This window comes from Crocodylus porosus, unplaced genomic scaffold (assembly GCF_001723895.1).
Source record: "Crocodylus porosus isolate Cpor-Errol unplaced genomic scaffold, CroPor_comp1, whole genome shotgun sequence".
Classification (NCBI taxonomy): Eukaryota; Metazoa; Chordata; order Crocodylia; family Crocodylidae; genus Crocodylus; species Crocodylus porosus.
The window spans coordinates 62,351,303-62,373,384 of NW_017728918.1; the positions used below are offsets into that span (position 1 = coordinate 62,351,303).

General features: G+C 40.2%; 1 protein-coding gene across 1 annotated transcript in view; it reads right to left on the bottom strand.

The window, feature by feature from the left end:
* Window positions 1-420: 420 nt before the first annotated feature.
* Window positions 421-22,082, bottom strand: part of PHIP (pleckstrin homology domain interacting protein) — a 159,986-nt gene continuing 138,324 nt past the window's right edge. The window contains exons 34-38 of the mRNA XM_019537662.1: window positions 19,893-20,045; window positions 17,012-17,175; window positions 16,265-16,542; window positions 15,538-15,699; window positions 421-6,906 (exon numbers count right to left, since the gene is read on the bottom strand). Of these exons, the coding sequence (XP_019393207.1) occupies window positions 6,263-6,906; window positions 15,538-15,699; window positions 16,265-16,542; window positions 17,012-17,175; window positions 19,893-20,045 (1,401 nt within the window). The 3' untranslated portion in view covers window positions 421-6,262. The remainder of the gene's footprint in view (window positions 6,907-15,537; window positions 15,700-16,264; window positions 16,543-17,011; window positions 17,176-19,892; window positions 20,046-22,082) is intronic.

Consider the following 22,082-nt stretch of genomic DNA (forward strand, 5'->3'; position numbering starts at 1 on the left):
AAAACAGATGGGACTAGTATGACTATTCTCTGGAATACAAATGTGACCCTGGGAGCACCTTCCCAGAACCTTTAAACTACAGAACTTCTCAGTCTTCATAGGAGTGACCTAATGAAGCTGGTAGCAGGATGACCACAGTATCAACAAACATCAGTGTCTTTGCTGTCAGCTGGATTCACAAGATTTTACTGGCCATGAAAGATGGTACAATTTAATCACTTCAGGGATAAAATGCTGCACGATCAACTAATAATAGCACTTTGAATAGCATCCTCTTGGGAAAAAACATCCACAAAGTCAAATAAAGTTGATTTTAGACTTTCCTGAAACTAACAGATTCAATGCAATTTCCCCATTGATACAGGTGTCAGACCATAAGGTAGAACCAAAAAAATAATAATAAATCACACTGTAGGGAGATTAGAAAAACATGTTTTCTATTTATTTAAAAATAAGTTTGTAGTTACTACATTGCAGTGACAGTAATTCTTACACATACATTCTAGTTTGTATAAAAGGATTCAAAGTATTATGCATCAAAACTAACATAGAAAGTGTCCACGTAACAGTAAAGAAATTCCCAATCAATATGTACAAAAAGAAAGGGCACTGTTATCCTGGTGAGATACCGCAGGTTATATAACATGATAATCCAGATTTCTGGAAGAAAAAAAAGCCTTGATAAAGCTAAAGAATTATAGTTTTCAAACTGTTTGTTTCTCATTACATACAACAGATTTTTGTGTTTTACATCATTCTGTACAAAATAAGCATTATTTTAATCTGAAAATGTGTCAGTTTCAAAAATTAACCCTTCTAGATCACTTCCTTAAAGTTCAGCTACATTCTACATGTCTAAACATTACATGACAGGATTTAAATAATTCACTCAAGATCTTTAACAAGTTGCCTGTCATTGTTTTGCAGTTCTAATATGGTCCAAAAATGTAACTTTGCAATCCGTCTCATCATTATTTCTGTAAATTAACATGCACAATTTTAAGTTCAAAATTATGTGTGTATGCCTTATATGCACATGTACAAAGTAGGTGCTGAAATTTAACATTCTTTTCTACTCCCAATTTGTATGAGCTAATTCTTTGCCTTAAGGACAGAAATTCATAGTATAATACTACCCTACACTGTACTGTTTACACCATATTAAGTGAATTTCCTGATGTATTTATCTGCATTAAAAGGAGTTCCAAAGATCTACTCTTGCCATTACTACCCTCAAGGCCCACAGAGGACAATTTCTTCCAAACAATCAATCAAAGCTAGCTCCTGGAAGTTGTGTTTATTTACCTTGATTTTATTGCAAGATACATTCTCTCTGGGGTACCTTGATGCTGTGTTGCCTTCAAAACAAAAGCTTATCCTTCTCATCTGGTATCCTTTTTAAGAAAATCTAACCTTCCTGGACTGGAGTGTTTTCCCCTTAAATACAGTGCAAGATTAAACAGCAAAAATGGCCCCTATACTAAAATTAGCATAAACACAAGAGCCTAGAAGTTAACTTCAGTTTAAGAGCTACCTGATTTTCCTCCCTAAACACAGTGTCACCAGATCTGTGTTCCTTATTTTAAAAGATCTGAAATTATATAAAGTGTCAATACCAGGCTTGTCATGTTAGAAATAATTTCAGACTTGGCCAAAGTATATGAAATTTAACATGCTATTTCTTCTGCATAGAAACAAAACACACTTATATACAATAATTTACAGCAGAAAACTAACAGCCCTTTTATCTGTTGATATTTAGGTCCCCTTGGAAACTGTTTATTTAGAAGAACTTTAGGGAAAGTAGACAAAAATATTTTATAAAATAATTTTACACACTGTTTTTGCCTCATTAGGTAGTAAAAAGTAACAGAGAAAATGAGCTTTTGTTGTTTCCAGATGAGGTTGGACGGCCTCTTTCTGGGCTTTCACCAGTGTTAGAGTACTGTACTTAAACCTCTTTTGAACACTCAGCTGAAACAGTTTTAAACATGGTCTGACTAGGATACAGTCCTATATTGTTTGAACAGTAATATGTTGAACTATATTAGCTAGATTCATGCTTAAAATGAGCTCACACATTTAATAAGGATGGGCTAAGACTATCTACCATATCCGAATCCTAAGGATTCTATTCCATTAAGTGTGATTCAGCAAACAGTTTAACACATGCTTAGCTTTAAGCAAGTACCCAAGTGTTTACTGTATCAATGCTTAAAGTAAATGTGAGCAAGAGATTTAAATATAACTGCAGCAAGCCTACTAAATGAATGTACTGTTTTAGCTTATGTAATAGTTTTGTAGATGGCAAAAGCCTCAGAAACAGGAAGTGAGTTGGTACTAGAAACATACATGTACAGCAATACAGTGCATAAGCTGTCTGCTACACTTTTTGTTATTTGTATAGCTCTAATACATCCTGCATGCTGCATAAGAGTTCTTTACCAAATGAATGTTTTCACTTATATTAATTCATTGTAATACTAAAACTCAACCAACTCAATCTTACAACTCTAACAACAAACTGATCACACATGTACAAACCGAACGATCTGTACAAATATATGTATGCAAATATATATCAAAGCAGTCTAATCACAGGAGGAAGACATTTTCTGTCAAGTTATGGTCACTGGTTAAAGCACAAAGAACCTTAGGTCAATATTGACACAATATTGGTGAAGTTCCTTAAGTTCAATTCCTGGATAACACAGTAGCAGTGGAAAAGAGACTGGGTACACATTTGCTCAGTATGTTGGTATAGGTACAATGATTGCCATTAAAGTAAACATTTAGAATATAATGTTATCTGGGAAACAGCAGTTTTCTCCTCTGTAGAGAATGCACTGATATTAGATACCTACCCACAGTGGAGTAAATATTGACTTTAATGGCCACAAGCACAGAAAACAACTGAATATTCCCATATCAAAAGTCAAATATCAATGTATTTGAATGAATGGATGAAGCGATGTTCATTGCTGGCAGGTTTGTAAGCTTATAGTTTGATTGTATATGAATAAAACATCTATGTAATAATATTTACAATGCATGTGAAACAAACACCAGCTATAATTTCAATATCCCAGTTTTGGATTATATGTTATGTACTTGAGATGGCATTATTCAGAACATGCATGTAACTTCATATTTTTAATTCTTTCAAAAGGCTGAACTACAATTTATTGCTCAAATTTAAGATCTTAAGACTGTTATCAAAAGCTCTTTTTCTGTGTTGATACAGTATTATGCAAATATTTCAAATAATACATTCTTCCAAACTAAAAGGACAAACAGTAAGATGCTGATGTTCCATAAATAAAACTTTTGCAACCTAGAGAAACTAAATTATAAAAATATATTTTTAAATAAATCTGTTATTACTTCTAATACATTTTAGTGTTGCTCTTATAAAAAAACGGATTCAAAGCACTAATTTTATTTTAAAAGAAGAAAGTCAATGTTTCTAGATGCGAACTTTTAAAAAAAATATAGGCTAAGGTCACAAGTATTTGTGGAAGGGGAACAATATCTATGTTCTGCAGATAAGGCCTTCTATTCTTACCCTTTTTAAGATGTATAGTTTCTCCACAAGTCATAGGAATGCTTGTTATTCCATTCTCCAAAATTTACATACAGGTATTTTCTGTGTATAAATATCTACATAAACATGCCCCTTAGATTATTATTACAAATGGAGTAAATACAGAAGCTGAATTTTAGATATACTCTAATTTTTATATTACAATGCAGATAACATCAGGAAATTACACAGTTGAAACTGATTGCCTTCATCAGCAGTGAGCTGCTTAACATTAACTGTTACATTTCAAAAAACTAAAAAGAATGTTACAAACTGTAAAAACTGCCTTTTTAACTATACAACCATAGTTTTTCCACCATATCATATTTTAACTACTGCATTTTAACTGAAAAGAAAAAAAAAATCTGTTAGAAAAAATAAATATACATATGAATGAATATCAAACTAAAACCCTGTTCCCTAACTTCAGAATCAAAGTCAAACTGTCAGAATCTGGAAAATAGTTTGCTTAATTTCATATAAAGATGTGTAATGCAGATAATTATATAAACCTATTCTAAGAATGCCAAATATATAGGTTACCAATTTTTTATTCATTACAGGTAAATAGATGATAAGTACGTTCTCTTCTTGGTGCCAAATATAAATCTGCTTGCTTAGACATTTCTTAAGATGACTTTTTGTAACACAAAATAAAGAGCACAGGATTTGGCCCAGAATAAGTAAAGGTAATCTGTGCAAACAAAAGGTCCTAATTCTGCAAACCCTTCCTTCGGCAGTTGCATTAAAAATCATTAGACTTGGCTTAAAAATGAAGAATTCTTGTAGAAGTAAGGTTTTTCAGGATTGGGTTCTAATTTTATACTTAAAAAAAAAACCAAAAACAAAAAAACCCCAACTTTTATTCTTTTCCAAATCCAGACAACATAAATTCTTTCACACTACCCCAAAATTCCAAAATAATGTGTCATCTGAAAATTTTGGTTGCATTTTTGTACCATACCAGATCTCAGAAAATATTACTAACTTTTATACTTCTTTTAAAACTGGACAATACTTTTTAAGCAATAGAAAATGGTATTAAAGTTTGTTTATAAGGTATAAAATAACTAAATGTACCATAAACAAATAAATAACTGCTTTTCTTTTCCATAGCAGTACATATAGTAATACATTCCCCTAAGTCATATAGTTATCATTTACAATAGACAACTTAATTTTACTAAGGATGCAAGAAATAATAGAATACAAGGCACAATCATTAAATGGAATTTTTCTTTAGGGTGTATATTGACTTATGTCAGCGTGATAAGTATACCGTAAAAAGTGCAGAAAAAACACAATGTGCAATGAGACCACTGTATAAAACATGATTGCATAAAAAGTGATTTGGCCTTTTTAACCTTTAATAATTGAAAATAACCAATCTTTTTCCTTAAAATTAAACTATAAAGTATGAGTTTAAAATTTTTTTTAATTCTCGTGCTATCTAAAAAATCCTGAAAAAAAGAATTTATACCTGGGTAATATTGTCTATACATGTGTTTGTGTATATAACCATACACAAACACATGCACACACTTCTTTGCAAGTCATTTTTAGCCTATTAAACATGTCTAAAGTTGTAGAAATAACAATCTGGATCAGAAAGTAAGCATCATAATCCCATAGTTTTCCTGTAATTTCTTGGAATCCTTTAACCAATTATAAATTTTGTCTAAAACATCTCTGTCAAAGAACCCTACCAGTGCATTATTGTTTTCTAGTATAAGTACCAAAAAAGGATACATCTCAGAACAATTTAGAACAACTTGCTATTTAGAACAATACACAGTCCTTATAACTGAAAATTGTATGCGGTACTGACACAAAAAAAGAGAGAGAGCGAAAGAGAGAGAGAGAGAGAGAGAAAGAAAGAGAGAGAAAGAAAGAAAGAGAGAGAGAAAAGGCTTCCCACTGCACTGATTTTCAGTCTTTGGCACAATAAACAGAGATTTAGTGATTGATACAAGAATCAAGGTCTGAAAAATTAGACATATTAGTCAAACTTTTTCCAATGTGGATATATATATATATATATATTGTGATACATTTTCTCTCTGTTTGGCAGAACTTGGATAAACAACAGCCCACACTATGCTTCTTTTGCAGCTGAATGTTCCATCACTACTGAAATTAAGCATTTTCAGATTAGCAAAGTTTGGTATTTTTGCAGTTGTCTTTAATTGAAATATAAATCTTAATTTACTGCCACTCTTTATCAACATCTGCCTTCCTGGGAGACATGACCTCTACAATCAATAAAAATGTACCTTGCTTGGTCAAAAATAGAATTCTGTTATCAGTTTGTGGCATTAAAATTTTTATCACTTTTTTAAATTACACAGAGATATTATGCAGTGCTCAAGATTACAGCAACTCATTTCTGCAAGTCAGTCAGAAATTGCTTATTTATAGATCTTCAATTATTCTTAGCTATGAACAAAATGACTGTTGAAATGCATAACCTATTATTTGGAGGGCAATAAATAGCAAAAGTTTAAAATATATATTTCTTTCAAAGAAGTGTTCTTTCAGTTTATTTTTTTGCTAATTTTTTTCATATCAGAACATATTCTTCTATTCCATAATAGCAGCAGGGAAGCAGAAGTCTTTGTTCTGCTCGTTCCTTAACTGTACCTGCTTTACAGCACTCTAAAGTAAAGGGTCTGGTAAAAATTACCAACCAATCAAGTTGGCCTTTGCTTTTTCAGTCAACTTTCGGACTCTGCCTCTGCTAGATGTTCCAAAAGTTAAAGAGGTGTCTTCAAACAATAGCTGCCGTTGCTCTTCCTCAGAGTCATCTTCATTATAAAAGGCTGTCCTCCTACCCTGGTTTCTAGTTCTCATGTGGGGTTCAGAATCTTTAAGTTCCTCAGACCGTTCTTCCTCTACAGGCTCATCTGTCTTTTTCCTCCTGCTTCTTGTCTGCATCTTAACATTTACAGGAACTAAAAGATCTGAGTCTGGTTGATGCAACTTCATCTTTCTTTTTGGCTTTCTACCCCCACGGCCTTTTTTTTGTAACAAGTCTTCCTTCACATTATTTTCCGAAAGAGAATTGCACGCATTAGAAGCTGATGCTTCTTCTGTTGCGTCTCTTGTGGTCTGGATTGTATTCTGCTCTGCATTCTTCTGGTCAACAATTTGTAGCTTTTTTGGTTTCCTGCCTCTTTTCTTGTGCACCACTTCACAGCTACTGGTATTAGTCTCTGCTTTCGGTTTCCGTCCAGGACCTCTCTTAACTGGAGGTTTTGAAGGCTGACCTCCGTGTCCATTTACCTGAATGCTTCCTGATGCCAAAGCATTATTTTTGCAGTTTGCTGTAAAGGAATGACAACGTAAACAATATTTAAGTAACAGGCTTGCACATACATTCTTCATCTGCACAATAGTTCCTAATCAGACTATTCTATTCCCTATTTTTACAATCAATCATTCTCAAGAGGACAAAAGATAAGTGCCATAATATGTTAAGGCCTAAGCATGTAACCAAAACCCAGTGGTAGGGTACAAAAAAAAGCTTAAAATGCTGTGGAATTCAGTACTTTAGTGGTGTGTTTCTCAAACTGGGTTATATGGTGAACTTCTAGAGGGAAAGCAAGAACCCTGTCAAACATTATTTACAGGTAGGGCCCTATTTAAGTCGTGACTTTGGGGAAACCACAAAATCCACATTCTGCAAAACCAACTTAAAAAGAAAAAAATTAAAACAAAATGTTGATGACTCAGTGAAAACCAGCAGTCTTTACTGCTTTGCAGTCTGCCCGGCAGGGGAAAACCCCACCTGGCAGGATGGCATGAAGGGCAGCCAGCAGTCAAGATCGTGACCACCCTCCTCCTTTCTCCCCCCTCCCCGTGCCTCTGCTAATCAGCAGCAAGGGGCAGAGCCACATGGAGGGCAGCCAGCAGCCCAGCAGCCAGCTGCCCCCTCATCCCTCCTCCCCGCCAGGACCTCTCCGCCAATTAGTGGTGAGGGGTGGGGCTGTTGGGAAATGCCCATGCAATCAGCTTTCTATTGCAATTAAGCCAAGAAAATTCCTTTGTTTAGGCATGAATCAAGTAGATCCCTAGTTATATGACATGATTAAGGTGCTAATCATGCCCTATATTATAACCATGCCACATTAAAACCAATTTATGATGTGATAATATAGCAAATGAGGCACAAGGATATTCCATATATAATTTATAACATCTTTGTGGCTTGTTTGCGCCTTAAAATGTAGCACATCAGGGCTGACCCATAACAAGATCCAACATTCAACTGTGTGAGAGGATCCATCATGGGGCAGCCTCAGGTTCCAGACACAGCCAGTAAGGCTAGATAAGAATGGTCAGAGATGATCCAACAGCAGCAATACCTGGAACAGGCTGTGAAGAGAAATAACTGAAAGCCCAGGAGACCCCCAACCCCCATCACTTGGAGACCATGAGAAGAGCTCTGCAGCCCAGGATAGGTGGAAATTGAAGAGGACCATGCTTATCAAAAGAATTGCACAGAGCTCTTTAATCAGCTTACTTATAAAACATAACTGAAGAGGGGACAAATTTAAGGAGGAAAGAGTATGATAGAACAGGGAGTTCTGGCTCTGCAATCAGTGTGTGAGATGTGTGGAGCTGTGTATGTGGTCACCAGAGGTTGCTATGTAGAATGCTTCTGGCTTTGCTGGTGGTCACATGGGGCTAGAAAGAAGTTTTTCTCCTCCTGTTGTTACAGGTGTTAAGGTAGTGTTAGCTACCTTGGGTGTTAGCTACAACCAAGGCTGAGGATTTTGATTGGGTCTGCCAATGCTCCAGCTGGAATTTAAGCCCAGAGGTTCCTGGCTACACAATTTGCTATTCTGCTCAGAGTCTAACTGATCACCACATTTGATATGAGCGAAGAATTTTACTTCACAGTCCGATTGGCATGGACTGTGGGGGCTGTTCTGTAACAGGGGGAACAGTCTTCTTCACTAGATTTCTCAAGTGTATTTTAACTACTTCCTGTCCTTGCAATGCCAGGAAGTTGATAGGGCCCTTTTTCCCTGCTTTACCTGTGGCAAATTAGGGTGTTTGGGCATTGTGCCAGGAGTTCAGGATGAGTAGTTGCTCCTCAAGGGAGCAATCCTGGATGCGCAAACAAAGTCCATCCCGTCTCGGAGGAAAGGCAGCAAAAGGGCACAGCTGCCCCCTTGGCTCTCCAGGGAACTGGCGGACCTTCTATGTCTTAAAAGGAAGACCTACAAAGGATGGAGGGCTGGAACCGCCACCAAGGAGAAATACTCTGCTCTGGTCCGGACCTGCAGAGAGCTAATCAGGAAAGTTAAGGGTGTGATGGAACTCCAGCTAGCTACAAATATCAAGGAAAATAAAAAGTCCTTTTTTAGATATGTGGGGAGCCAGAGGAAAAGCAAGGGCAACACTGGACCCCTGCTAAACCAGATGGGGCAACTGACAACTGACGCCCAGGAAAAAGCAAACTTGCTAAGTGGGTATGCATCAGTTTTTCACCAGTCCCATGGGATGGCCTTGCCCACGATGGGTCAGGGAGGCCCAGGTGAGGGAGATTCCTTACTTTCCATTGAAGCTGACCTCATGAAGGAACACCATGACAGGCTGGATACCTTCAAGTCAGCCGGCCCTGATGGGATACACCAAAGGGTACTCAGGAAGCTGGCAAGCATCATAGCTCAGCCCCTGGCACGGATCTTTGGGAGCTCTTGGTGCTCTGGTGAAGTGCCGATGACTGGAAGAGGGCCAATGTCGTGCCTATCTTCAAGAAAGGGAGGAAAGTAGATCTGGCAAACTATAGGCCCAGCAGCCTGACCTCTATCCTGGGGAAGGTCCTGGAAAAGATTATCAAAGAGGCCATCCTTAACAGACTAGCTGAAGGCAATATCCTGAGGGATACCCAGCATGGGTTTGTTGCAGGTAGGTCTTGCTTGACCAATCTCATTTCCTTCTATGACCAGGTGACTTATCTGGACAAGGGGGAAGAGATTGACATTGTATACCTTGACTTTAAAAAGCCTTTGATCTAGTATCCCACGATCACCTCTTGGCTAAACTGGCTAACTGTGGCCTCGACCTCACCATGACCCACTGGCTAGGGAACTGGCTCTGTGGTAGGACCCAGAGGTTGGTGGTTGATGAGAGCCAATCGTCTTGGTACGCTGTGACCAGTGGGGCTCCTCAAGGCTCTGTCCTAGGGCCTATACTATTTAACATCTTCATCAGTGATGTGGACATTGGTGTCAGAAGCGGACTGGCCAAGTTTTCTGACGACACCGAACTCTGGAGTAAAGCATCCACACCTGAGGACAGGAGGGTGATCCAGGCAGATCTTGACAGGCTCAGGAAATGGGTAGACGAGAACCTGATAGTGTTCAACACCTAAAAATGCAAGGTTCTCCACCTTGAGAGGAAAAAGCTTGAGAGGAAAAAGCATCCTTATAGGCTCGGCAGTGCTATGCTGGTTAGCACTACAAATGAAAGGGACTTGGGGGTCATGATTGACCACAAGATGAATACGACCCTTCAGTGTGATGCTGTAGCTAGTAAAGGGAGCAAAACACTGGCTTGCATCTATAGATGCTTCTCAAGTAAATCCCGGGACATCATTCTCCCGTTGTACTCGGCCTTGGTGAGGCCACAGCTGGAGTACTGCGTCGTTTTGGGCTCTACAATTCAAAAAGGATGTGGAGAAGCTTGAGAGGTCAGAGGAGAGCCACACGCATGATCAGAGTCAGGAAAACAGACCTTACGATGAGAGGCTGAGAGCCATGGGACTCTTCAGTCTGGAAAAGCGCAGGGTCAGGGGTGATCTGGTGGCCACCTATAAATTTATCAGGGGTGCTCATCAAAATCTGGGGAAATGACTGTTCACCAGAGCCCCCCAAGGGATGACAAAATCAAAGAGTCACAAACTCCGCTGTGACCGATTCAGGCTAGACATAACAAAGAACTTCTTCACTGTCTGAGCCCCCATGTTTTGGAACAGACCGCCGCCAGAGGCAGTTCAAGCACCCACTCTGATCGCCTTCAAGACACATTTGGCTGCTTATCTTGCTGGGATCCTATGATCCCTGCTGACTTCCTGCCCCTGGGGCAGAGGGCTGGACTCGATGATCCTCCAGGGTCCCTTCCAGCACAAATGTCTATGAAAATCTATGAAACCTATGAAACATGCTTGCTTATGTAACGTAATGTAATTTAATGCTATAGTATTGTTTATCCGTATCTGTATGGTGGTACCTTGCTAAAAAGGCAGTAATGCTTCACTCTGAACCAACTGCTCCAAGACATTCATAAAACATCTCTTCCTTGACCAAAATTTTTCATTTGGAGGTCGTCTAGATGTACACTCCAGACTTACTTAGATGCATCTGCCATGAGAGTTACTGGGCAGCGAACTGGATAGAACAACACTTTGCTGGGTCTTATGACTTTGCTGGGTCTTATGACAGCCTGTACTATATGACAAAAATTTTAGCATCTGCAGAGAAGAGGCAGGCAATTATTTTGGGCGTAGAGCCGCTTACCCAGTTCTGGCAAGTTGTTGAGGGCCACATGCGTAGCCCTACCTCTTGACAGGTGCCCTGGCCCCTAGTCACTGTCTTGGGACCAATATCCTAATGTCTTGGGACCAATGCCAGTGGGGCTCAGAGCTCAGCACAGGCTGGCAGGGGTCTGTGGGGCTGGGCTGAGCTGCACCAGCAGGGAGAGGAGGGAGCTGGCCCAGCTCTACAGGGCCCCTACTGGCCAGGACCCTGTACTCCTGCTGCCCTGCTCTGGGTCCCGCCCATGCTGAACTTGGGACAGTGGTGCAGGCCCCACACTCCCACTGACTCCTGTACCCACCTCGCTCCCAGTGCTCCTTGCCCCTGGTACAGGCAGGGGGCAGCATGCAGCCCCGACCCCCTGCTTCCTGGCAAGGAAGGAGCCGGTGCTGAGCACGGGGAAAAGCAGGCACAGCAGCCCCACGTGGGCTGCGAGCGGCTGCAGCATGGGGCACTGGCCACAGGGCAGGCAAGGGGCTGCTTTCCCCCCCAGCACTCAGAACCAACTTGTAACCTGGCCCCGCTGCCAGCCTAGGCTTGGCGCCAGCTCGGGGTTGCACCGCAGCAGCTGCTCAGCATAGAGGAAAGCAGTGCCCGCCCCCCAGCTTGCCACGCTGTACAGTGTTTGCCACTGCTGCCTCTGTGCAGCCCGGTGCAGGAGCTCCAGGTGGGCAGCAGGAAACATTGCCCAGTGAGGCAAGTCAGGGGCTGATTTTCTCTGCACTGAGCAGCTGCTATCGCCATGGCACAGCCCCAACAGGCAAGCCCAAAGCTGGTGCGGGGCCCAGGCTGGCAGTGGGGGCAGGTTATAAGCTGGTGCCAAGTGCAGGGGAAAAGTGGCTCCTTACCTGCCTTGTGCCTGGCACCTCACGCTACAGCCGCTCACAGCCCACGTGAGGCTGCCTGCGCCTGCTCAGGACAGCCCCGCACAGGCTGCAAGTGGCTACAGCAGCGAGCCCAGGCCATGGGTGCAGCTGCTTTTCCCCCAAGCTCAGCACCAGCTCCTTCCCTGTCCGCAGTCCTCCCCTGCTCCCCACCCCCACCTGAGGTTCCCATGCCAGAGGAGCCACATGGTCCCAGGCCAGAAGCCTGTACTGGGGCTTCTGCCACCGGGGGGGGCCTGCAGGCCATATTTTGTCCACCCCTACAGTAGAGAAACTTCTGCAAGCATGTCAGTCACAGTGCCTGGTTAGTTATTAAACTGATTTTGCAATTCTTTCCTCTGCAAAAGGGATTAAGCTCAAACATGGATTCATCTTCACTTTGTTTCATAATCATTATCCTGAATTCCAGTGTTAGAAAAATCACAGAATCACATCATAAAGAAGTAGGACTGGAAGGTACCTCCGGAGATCATCTAGTCCAACCTCCCGTCTGAGGCAGAATCATCCCTATCCAAAACATCCTATACAACCATAATCTAAACTCTACATGAGACTACCATCACCCATGATGTAATACAGACCAAATAACCTAACCTCACACAGAAAGCAGAGTAATGACAGCCAACATCCTGCTTCTGTGAAATGTTGTCAATATATGCTCAAGAGATCCTTGGTAAAGGGCCACACCCTCTGCTACAGAAGAAGGCAAAACCCCCCACAGTCTGTACCAATCTGACCATAGGGTAAAATTCCTTCCTGGCCCTATAACGCTGGGAAGGCTTAAAATCCAGACATTGGTGATAAGAAATAAACTGTCGAGGAGAATTTAAGTGGGGCAACAAACTCTTTATTGAGTGTATCGGTAATGAAGCAGATGTATATTAAAGTTGCTGGTTTTATTTATTTTTTTAATGGTGGTACCAAAGATCCCCAAACTGACCATACCAACGATAAACACTGCAGTGGAAGTATCAATTGCCAAAGACTGACAGCATGGTACCAGAGCCAAGAGAGACAAGAAAGAAAATACTGAAGACTCAAGTTTAGTTGAGGAGTTTTGAGAAATCAGATAAGTAGCTCTAGACTTCTTGGCTGATGCTGAACAGTGCCGAAAATATCTGTTCTTCTTGCTATCTTGGACCCTGGGGTTACTGATTAGAAGAGAATACTGTGAGGGTTCATGGTATGGCTAGATGGCAAAGGCAACACCATGAAGACAAGATCTTTTGAGTGTTTGTCAAGGGACAAGATCCTCTTCCAATTTATTAGAGGCTTAAGAAGCATGATCTTATTCCACTCAGCTCATGTTCCCCAAAAAATAGTTAATACAAAAAGCTGACGTGTACTCCTGCTTTCTGCTTTTCATGGCTTACTTTTAAGGATAACATGATGGAGTTACAAAAGCAGATACTTTAACATTTTACACACTTAAGCAGGGTGGAACAGGATTACATTTACTTGTTGAAATCCACTTACATATCTAATCAGTGGAACAGGATCTGGTCTCAATGCCTGAAGGTACCTTAAGTCCCAAGGCAGCTTCTCTATTAACCAGTTCAACAACAGGGACTGGCATCAGAGCAAAGGAAGAAGAGGAACTTCAAAGACTGTTGCACTCATTGGATTTCTTCAATAAATTTATTTTTGAGGGTTGCTACACTTTTTTGCGACTAGCTTTTTGGAAGATTTACAAATAATGTATTTGTCTGGGGCACTAGGTTCCATTAAACAAAAGGTTCTTTGCCCCTCCGAGGAACACATACCCCAGAGGCAAAGCAGATTTTGAAATCCAAAGTATTACAACAATTACAGAAGTCTTGGTATCAAAGAAGACTCAGAAGAAGAAAAGTAATTAGGTGCCAATGGGCCTGTAACAGGTCTGGCGTGCTAGAGCCCTTCTGTTGGTGGCTCTACCTTCCTGTCTTGGGCTAATCACCTGCTTACTTTCCTGCCATGCCTTGATCTTAATTGACTGAGTGATGCAATTAGCAGAAGGCTGCCCACTTTATACACCCTGTGTCAGGGGGCGCTACCTGCGGCTCCTTTTCCTCCCCTACACCGCAGCCCAAGCCTCGCAGATGATACTTGACATGGTTTGCCCTATGCCTTGGCCCTCTTCTTTATTTCTGGGGCCCCTCTCTGCCCCCTCTCACTCCGGGGCTCCTCCCTGCCGCCCCCTCGCTCCAAGGCTTCTCACTGCACCCCCCCCCCTCGCTCTGGGGCTCCCAGGCTGGGGCCAATGTGCCCCCAAAACAATGCTGCACCCTCTCTGGCACCAGAAAACCCCACGCTACTGTGGCATCCCTATGAGGCCACCTCCACCCCTAATAGCCTCACCCAGTCCTCCGGTAAAATAGTAAACACAAAACCCCTGGGCTATAACAAACTAAACCACCCGGTCAAAAATCCACGTTCTGTCCCTACCGGAAAAATATTTCAACTCCGCCGCAACCAGGGGATGCTCCTGCAGTCTAACTTCCCCCTTTCCCTGCATGCTCACCGAGTTTCCCCCTGCTTGGCCACTGTAGGGGAACTGCTCACCTGGCCTTATGCTTGGGGTTAAGAAGGGGCCAAGACCTGCCCCTTCCTGTCAGCTGACCCCCTTGGTTTCCCTGGTAACCAGCACCTGTGCTGCCCTGGTGACTGGCAGTTGAGCCTCCCCCTTCTCACCACTAGGGGTCTCTCCTACCATTTCTGCTTTTAGGCACAGGGCACCCGCATGCACTGCGACACAGCCCCATGAAATTAAGCAAGCAGCAAACCCTCTGAAACTAGTCACTCCAACATGGGAAAAAAAATACATTTTCCAAAAGAGTTGGGGTAAAATTATTTCTTCTTTCCTACCCTTCCTAATGCCAGAAGCTTGATATTAAGGTGGCAGTACACCATTTTTATTTGACTGAAGAAATACTCAGGAAGAAAAAAAACACATATTCCCTCACAACAGATTAAATGGTGTGAAACAACAATATTTCCTGTAGTCTGCAGTTCGTAACACTGTCTCAGGAACCCTTGAATACGAATGAAATATACTACACACATTACCATTTCATTAGGGAACATAAAACTACCTTAAATAAAATTAAGCCAAAAAATAAAACCAAAATGTTTTCCTTGAGAAGTGATTATTACAGGCTTGCTCCCCTCTTGATGTTCGTATGTTAAGACATTTGACATTGCTTAGTTTAAAATGTAAGATTACAGTTTTTCCGTATACAAGAATTACACTGTAGTCATACTAACACATACTTGTAATTAGAATTAACTTTATATAAACAGAAATTTGATTTTATGACAGAGTAATTACAACATAAATACTATGTTGTTGGGAGGTGTATTTCGAATCCAGAAAAATTAACTATGAAATCAAAGGATATTAATGGCATAATTAAGTCATGTAGCTAACCTTCTTATAAGGCATAATAGCAATTATTAAAAACAGTCATGGTATACTCAACTAGCTACAATGGAATTAAAATCACCACTTTCTGAAATATAACCAAATACTCTTTTAAAAATATCTTACCTTCCTGATTAACAGTGGAAGATTTCACTTTTCGCTTGACTTGTTTATCTTTCTCCAGATTTTCTCTTGAGGAGTTATTTCTAGTGTTGTGACTGTAACCAGATTGGCTAGCGTTTGACAGAACATTTTGACTCCTGGAATGTTTGGCAGAATTTTCCAGTACTAAAAAGACAAACCCTTTGTAAGCAAAATGGCACCGATTTTAGTTTATAGCATTTATATAAATCGATCTAATCTGGCTAAACCAGTAGTGCTTAATGTTCTGGATCTGTGGGCTGCATGAATAGCATGGAGCCCTACATCACGATAAGAACCCTGCATCACCTCCACCCAGCCCCATATGCCAGCATCAGGTCTGACACTAGCCTGGCATGCCTGATCTAGCATGAAAGGCCATGGCCTGTAGGGTTTCCCACATACTTGTGGACTCCATGACCCAGCACTGGGGGCTGGATTTGGCCTGTAGGCTTGGGTTGAGCACCCGAAGTAAAACAGACAATGCAGTAACCTTCAGTCAATACTGACCTAAACTGTATTTGAACTAGTAATCCAGAGAAAAGTTTCCATGTTCTCTTACCAATCCTGTGAGCCATTCAGGCTCCCTCTGAGATCTACTAACTTGAGTAAATGGGGCCCATTCTTAAATCAAGAACATAAATATCTAAGAAGCAAGGAACCATTAAATTTATAAGCTTGCAAATATTATGAACGCCTTTACAACACCTACCTGATTTCCCTGACACCGCAGAATTGGGTTTTGTAATTAAAGGCTTTGTAGTTAAAGGCTTTCCTCCTGAAGAAGTGGATGGTTGTTCTGTAATAGGAGTATCTAGCACCCCCCTATTGCTTCTAGTCCGCACTAGAGAAGACGTTTCAGCTGCTTTTCCGTTCATCTGAGCAGCAATGTGTCTCAGTGTTGTTGAACGTGCAGGTACCGAAGATGAAGGAGCAGCCAAGGCCTCTGTCTTTAATTGAGGTTTTATAAACCTTCTCTTCCTTTCAGGGCTGTGAATAAAAGTGAGATTTATAGCCTGGAAATTAGAGTTAATCTTTTAAAGGAATAAAAGAAACAATATGCTAGGCAGTGTCTAAGACTGTGGAAGCCAAAAGTTGTTTCTGTATGAAATATGTTAAATATATTACATTTACAGTAGAATTTCATGTAGTTGTGAACCTCTGAAAAGTGAATCTTTAGTGAAGGATCACTGTAAATGCTGTAGTTATGACGAAACATGATGCCGTCACTATCCTAATAATGCTGGTTTACTGTACATATTTAGCAGTTATTTGAATTTTAAGCACTTACACTAGCTTTAGTTAAAGTTTAAAAATCTTCCACATCATAGGAACTTGCATGTCAAATATATCATTCTGCAATATAGGGAATAGTAAAGGAGTATTAAAAAAATACCATACCAAGTTCTACTACTATATTTCAAACAGAGCATTTCATAGCACACAGCAATGAATGTACCTTGATGCAACGCTACTGGACACCGAGCTGCTTCTGCTTCTTTTTTTCCTCCGTTTCTTTAATGAACTTCTTTTATGAAAACGCACAGCAGATTTATAATCTGATAAAATAGAACTTATATGTTCCTCAAAGAAAGCAGAAAGGCGCAAACTCATGCTGTAAATCTATTAAAAAAAAGCCAATGCAGGGTATAAGTGAACAAGACAAAGAAGGGGTTTTTGTTTGTTTGTTTTTTAAGGTTTGTATTTTTTCCAGAAGCACTGTTTTCCTAATTACCTACCTAGAGCTATATCTATATAGAAAACCATACCACTTTAATATAGAAATGATTTAGCTTCTCAATGAAATAAATGAAAGGAAATTTACAGGAGGAGCCCATAAATCTGCACTCTTGGGAGTTTAGCTTTGGAACCATCAAAGCAGTTCATAGAAAAAGTGGGCCATAATCCTGTGAATACAAATACAGTGGAAAAAAGGAAAAGTTTAGAAGATGAGCACAGCTCCTATTCCCTCAGTTCCTGATTGCCTTTCCACAACAGTCTCTGAAGAAACAAAGGAAGAGTGAAAATGGGAACCTACAAGGGAACACTCTGAAAATCCAGTTTTCTGGATTAAGTTGCATATATATATATCCCCATCTATGGGCATCAACCAGGAGTAGCAACTCATCCCAAAAGAAGACATAAAGGTTAGCTACTTAAATGGATGACAACTCTCCGTGTACCTGTAAACCTCAGTTTTTTTTAAGCTTTGCCCTCAGCTGAATGGGCGTGCATGAGTTTCTCTCTTATCCAATTAATTGGATTACAGATGCACCAGTTCCAAGAAAAAAACAAAATGACAAATGGACTGGCTAAAGTAATATAATAGGAGGTAAAATCCCCCTTGAAAGATGACAAGTGATTGGAGTGTAACAGTGGAGCCACTGCATTTAAGGGATCTGGTAGTCTGGCACCAAAATACAAAAGCAATAAATGTGATAGTATCTAAATCACTTTAACACTTTTTTTTTTTTTTAAACACTCATAAGCAAGTGCCATCTAAATGGGAAAAAAGCTTACGTCTGATCTCACGGGAGGTAGACAGTAGTAGTTGTCATCCCATTTTCAGAGAGAAGAACAAGCAAGCCAAAGTGAGGAATACTGACACCAACACCAATGAATGTCTAGAACCAGACTGAAGACCATTTCTACTTCAGTCTGTGTATACACTGTGTGTGTGGAGAGTCCATTGAGCTCTCTAAAGAACCTAGAATATTTTTTGCTGATAGCTTCAGAAATCACTGAAGCTAGAAACCTACATTTTAATTAGAGGTTCAAATAGTAAACAGGTATTGGTTTCAGCATGAATTTAAATGCCTTTAGAAGATACGAATTAATATGACTGGTAAAATAAATATCTTGTTTTGGAAACCATTTAAGTAGTGTAATTGGTGAGCCCATGCTCAAGCCACGATAACATCAACCATGTGCCCTCTCCAATCCGAGAAGACCTGAAGCAGAGGAGAAGAGAACAAAGGAATCCCAGTCCCAAAGTCTAAAAAGTCCCAACACCTGGTGTTGGCAAGGGCAGAGAACAATTTCTAAATTATTCCAAATGCTGAACAGATTGCCCAATATTGACTGAACTAGACCAATCATGCTGACCTCAGATCTTTTAACTGAGGCTCTCCTAAGAACCTTGTTGCCTACATGCTGGGACAAGAGTCAAAGTAAAAACTTGATGGAGCATTCACCATTTGCATCAGTAGCCACACACAGCATACCAGCCTGGTTGTTTACACTTGTGTTCTAGTACCAGAAGAAAAGCCTATCCCTGGAACAGTAATACATTTATGTGCAGCAATTACTTCCATAGGACTCTTTAAACCAGAAAAGAATCCCAAGAACTGAAGGAAATGAACAAAAAAGCTAATAACGTGGGGCCAACAGTTTAAAAATAAATTGGCAGATGAAAAAAATAACAGGATTTGCAAGGACAATTAAGAGTCTCCTCAATCTCAGTGCAAACCAGTAAACATCACAGGATATTATCCCTTTGTAATCTAGCCATTTTAATATTCTGATTTATGGAACTCTAAGAGTGAGGAGTTTGAGAATCAAGTATTATCCTCTCATAAACAGTTATACTTTGCATAAAATATTTATTGTTACCATCTGTCCAATCACTCCTTCAACACTTTTGGACTCTGTTGTCAAAAAATTATCTGTTTAAACTACATCTCAGAAGTATCAATTTAAAATCCAAGAAAGTTGCAGAAGAGAACTTCAAAACAGTTTGTAGGCTGGATCAGGCCTGTGTCTTAAGAATGTCTGGCTGATCCTCTTCTACCCAATCCAACCCACATTCTACTACTGGTTGACTGATCCTGGCTGATACTCTAGGCTCCAGCTGTCCCTGCTCCATGCAAAGGGCCTTCTCTCTCACCATTCTCCCCCAACTCCTCCAGGCTACCACCTGTGCTTACCATCACTATCAAATTAGCTGTTTCAAATCCTTGCTAACTACGGTTTCTGGTGGTGATGGTGAACATAGGCTACAACAGGAGGGCGAGACAGCAGCTCTTTGCATGGGTCACATATGGTTGGAATAACCACTGGGGATCAGCTACTCATAGTGATGGCCTGTTCACAAGGGGTGGCCCACTCTTAATAAAAAGGTCTCCTTTTATTCATAAGGAATTTGTTTTGTCATTAGAAACAAAATTCATGTGGGAAGAGCATACAAGGCATTTAAACTACTGATATTTCCAAATAGCCCAATGTTGTTTTGGTCTTTAATCTTAAACAAAAATAAATTCTGCTCTGTTTTTGTCTAAAGTTTACATATTCTTTATTAAAGAAAGAATTTTTTTTAAATGGCGTGAACTATAAATCCATACCCTTGATCTTTTGCTTGGCGTGTAAGCTTTGGAGTTGCTGAAAATAAGTCTCACATCTTTACATAATTCCATTGGTGACTCATAATTGCCAGCCTCCAGAGTTTCTCTAACTGTAGCAAAATCCATTGGTGTGTCAATAATGTCTCTATAATCCTATTAAAAAGAATTGGCAAATCAGCATGTAATTGAAGTTAATTTTATTTGTCCAAATACTTCTCACCAATCAAGACATGATTACCTGTCACTTATAAACGGTTTATCAAAATTCTCTCTCAAGTTTGGATAGAAGACCATGGAAACAGCTTCCCATAACTATTCTATAGAAATACTGCTTTTTCCAAGTCATGAGACAGGCTACAACTGGCAGAGTTAAACTAAGAACCTGAGCATTTTAAAGTTATCCAATACAAACTCAGACCCATTTGATAAATAAACTACTTCAGTAGAAATTCTGTATTTTTAATAAAATTTCAGTCTGAAGAGATAAAAGGTAGTGTCCCACCTTCAACAGCTCAACAGCTAAGTTTAAAACAGCAACTTAAAAAAAAAAAAAAAAAAGAGAGTAACAGGCCTAAAATTCCAAAATAAAGTTATATAGTAATAGCTTAGCATCATATAGAAGATGATGCCAGCACAGCATACAACAGACTAAAAATATTTTGTCTTCCCCACATTGCTCTCACAGATCAGCAGAAGAGTAAGGTCCTTTTAATCCACAACAAAGAACTCTACCATTTGAAATCAATTGTGCCATGAGAGTAGTAGCAACCTGTCCTCTGTGTAGCCCCTATTGGAATGGAATGAAACATGATGCTAACAGATGTTATAGTTACGTGCTGACAGGGAAAATATGGCAGTCAGGAGTAACAGGTCCAATTCTAGGGTCTGGAGGAACATACAATCTAGCCATTATAGACCCTTCAGCACCTCGCCCTCCACATCCTCCAACTCAGTGCTCGTCTCTTCCAGACTTGCCACTTTTCCCAAATACACTGACGTAAAGCCACCTGATTTCTCCTTCACACCTCTGTATTTAACTCCAGCACTGGAAGCAGTCATAGCACAAGAGGCCATCTCCCTGGCTCTTTGTTCCAGTGTCCGAGATACAGTAACTCCAAGAATGGCAGAGGAACAAATATATAGAAAGTCCTGCTCTTCCCCTCACTACCCTTGAAACACTGATTCTCAACCAGAGTGACACAGCACCCTGGAGTGCTAATAGGCTTTAAAGGGTGCTGCTGGGAGAGAGAGGAGATGAGCAGGATAATGCAGATTCTTCCCTTCTGTTGCACCTCAATCTCCCTCCAACATACTGCAGCACAGGCTCTTCCCTGCCAGCTGCTGCTGCTCCTTCCCAGCCCTTCTTTTAGCAAGTAAGCACTGTAATAAATAAGTTAATTTTTGAAATGGGGTGCTGGTCAATTCATAAAAGTTACAAAGGTCTGGCTCACATCCAAGAGGGTTGAAAACCAGTCCTTTGAAATGATGAGATGAAACATACTCACAGCTCTAAGCAGAGCACGTTCATTGTAGATGGTATCTTCATTGAATATTGCTGCCAGGCTCTAAAACGTCTACTGAAAGTATGCAAGCTGTGGTTTTAGAACATATAAACTTGGACAAATTTGGATGGCATTTCATAAAGACAGGAAAAAGCACATGGAATGCTAAAAGAATCCACCTGGCTAGTTCCTGCTTTATGATATAGAAGCGCTAAAACTTTTTCCAAAACTTGTTCCTAGAAATTTCTGAATGTTTTTTCCCCCCTCAGCACTTTCAGAAGTATTTCATCCTAAAACAGACACCTGATCTGGAAAATTCTAGCTCCTAAAAGCAAGGACATCCAACTTATAAACAACTAGAAATAGGGTGTCAATGGAAAGTATACAGCTACCTTAACTGTAATAACCAAACAGGCCTGTAATCAGAGCAATGATGTATAAAAATACTAATTAATTTTTGGTTTTAATCTAATCTAGATATAATTACAAACAAAATCAAGTACTGATCTGTTACCGAGCATCAGTTTATATCACTCAGTTCAAACGAGCACAGGTTCTGAACTATTATTAGACAATTAAAGTATTTAGACAATCTTGATGAATACTGTTGAAAAAAATATGAAACTCCAAAGGAGCCCCCTCTCTCCCAAATCAATCAAAATATACAAACACTGACCAGCTTTTTTCC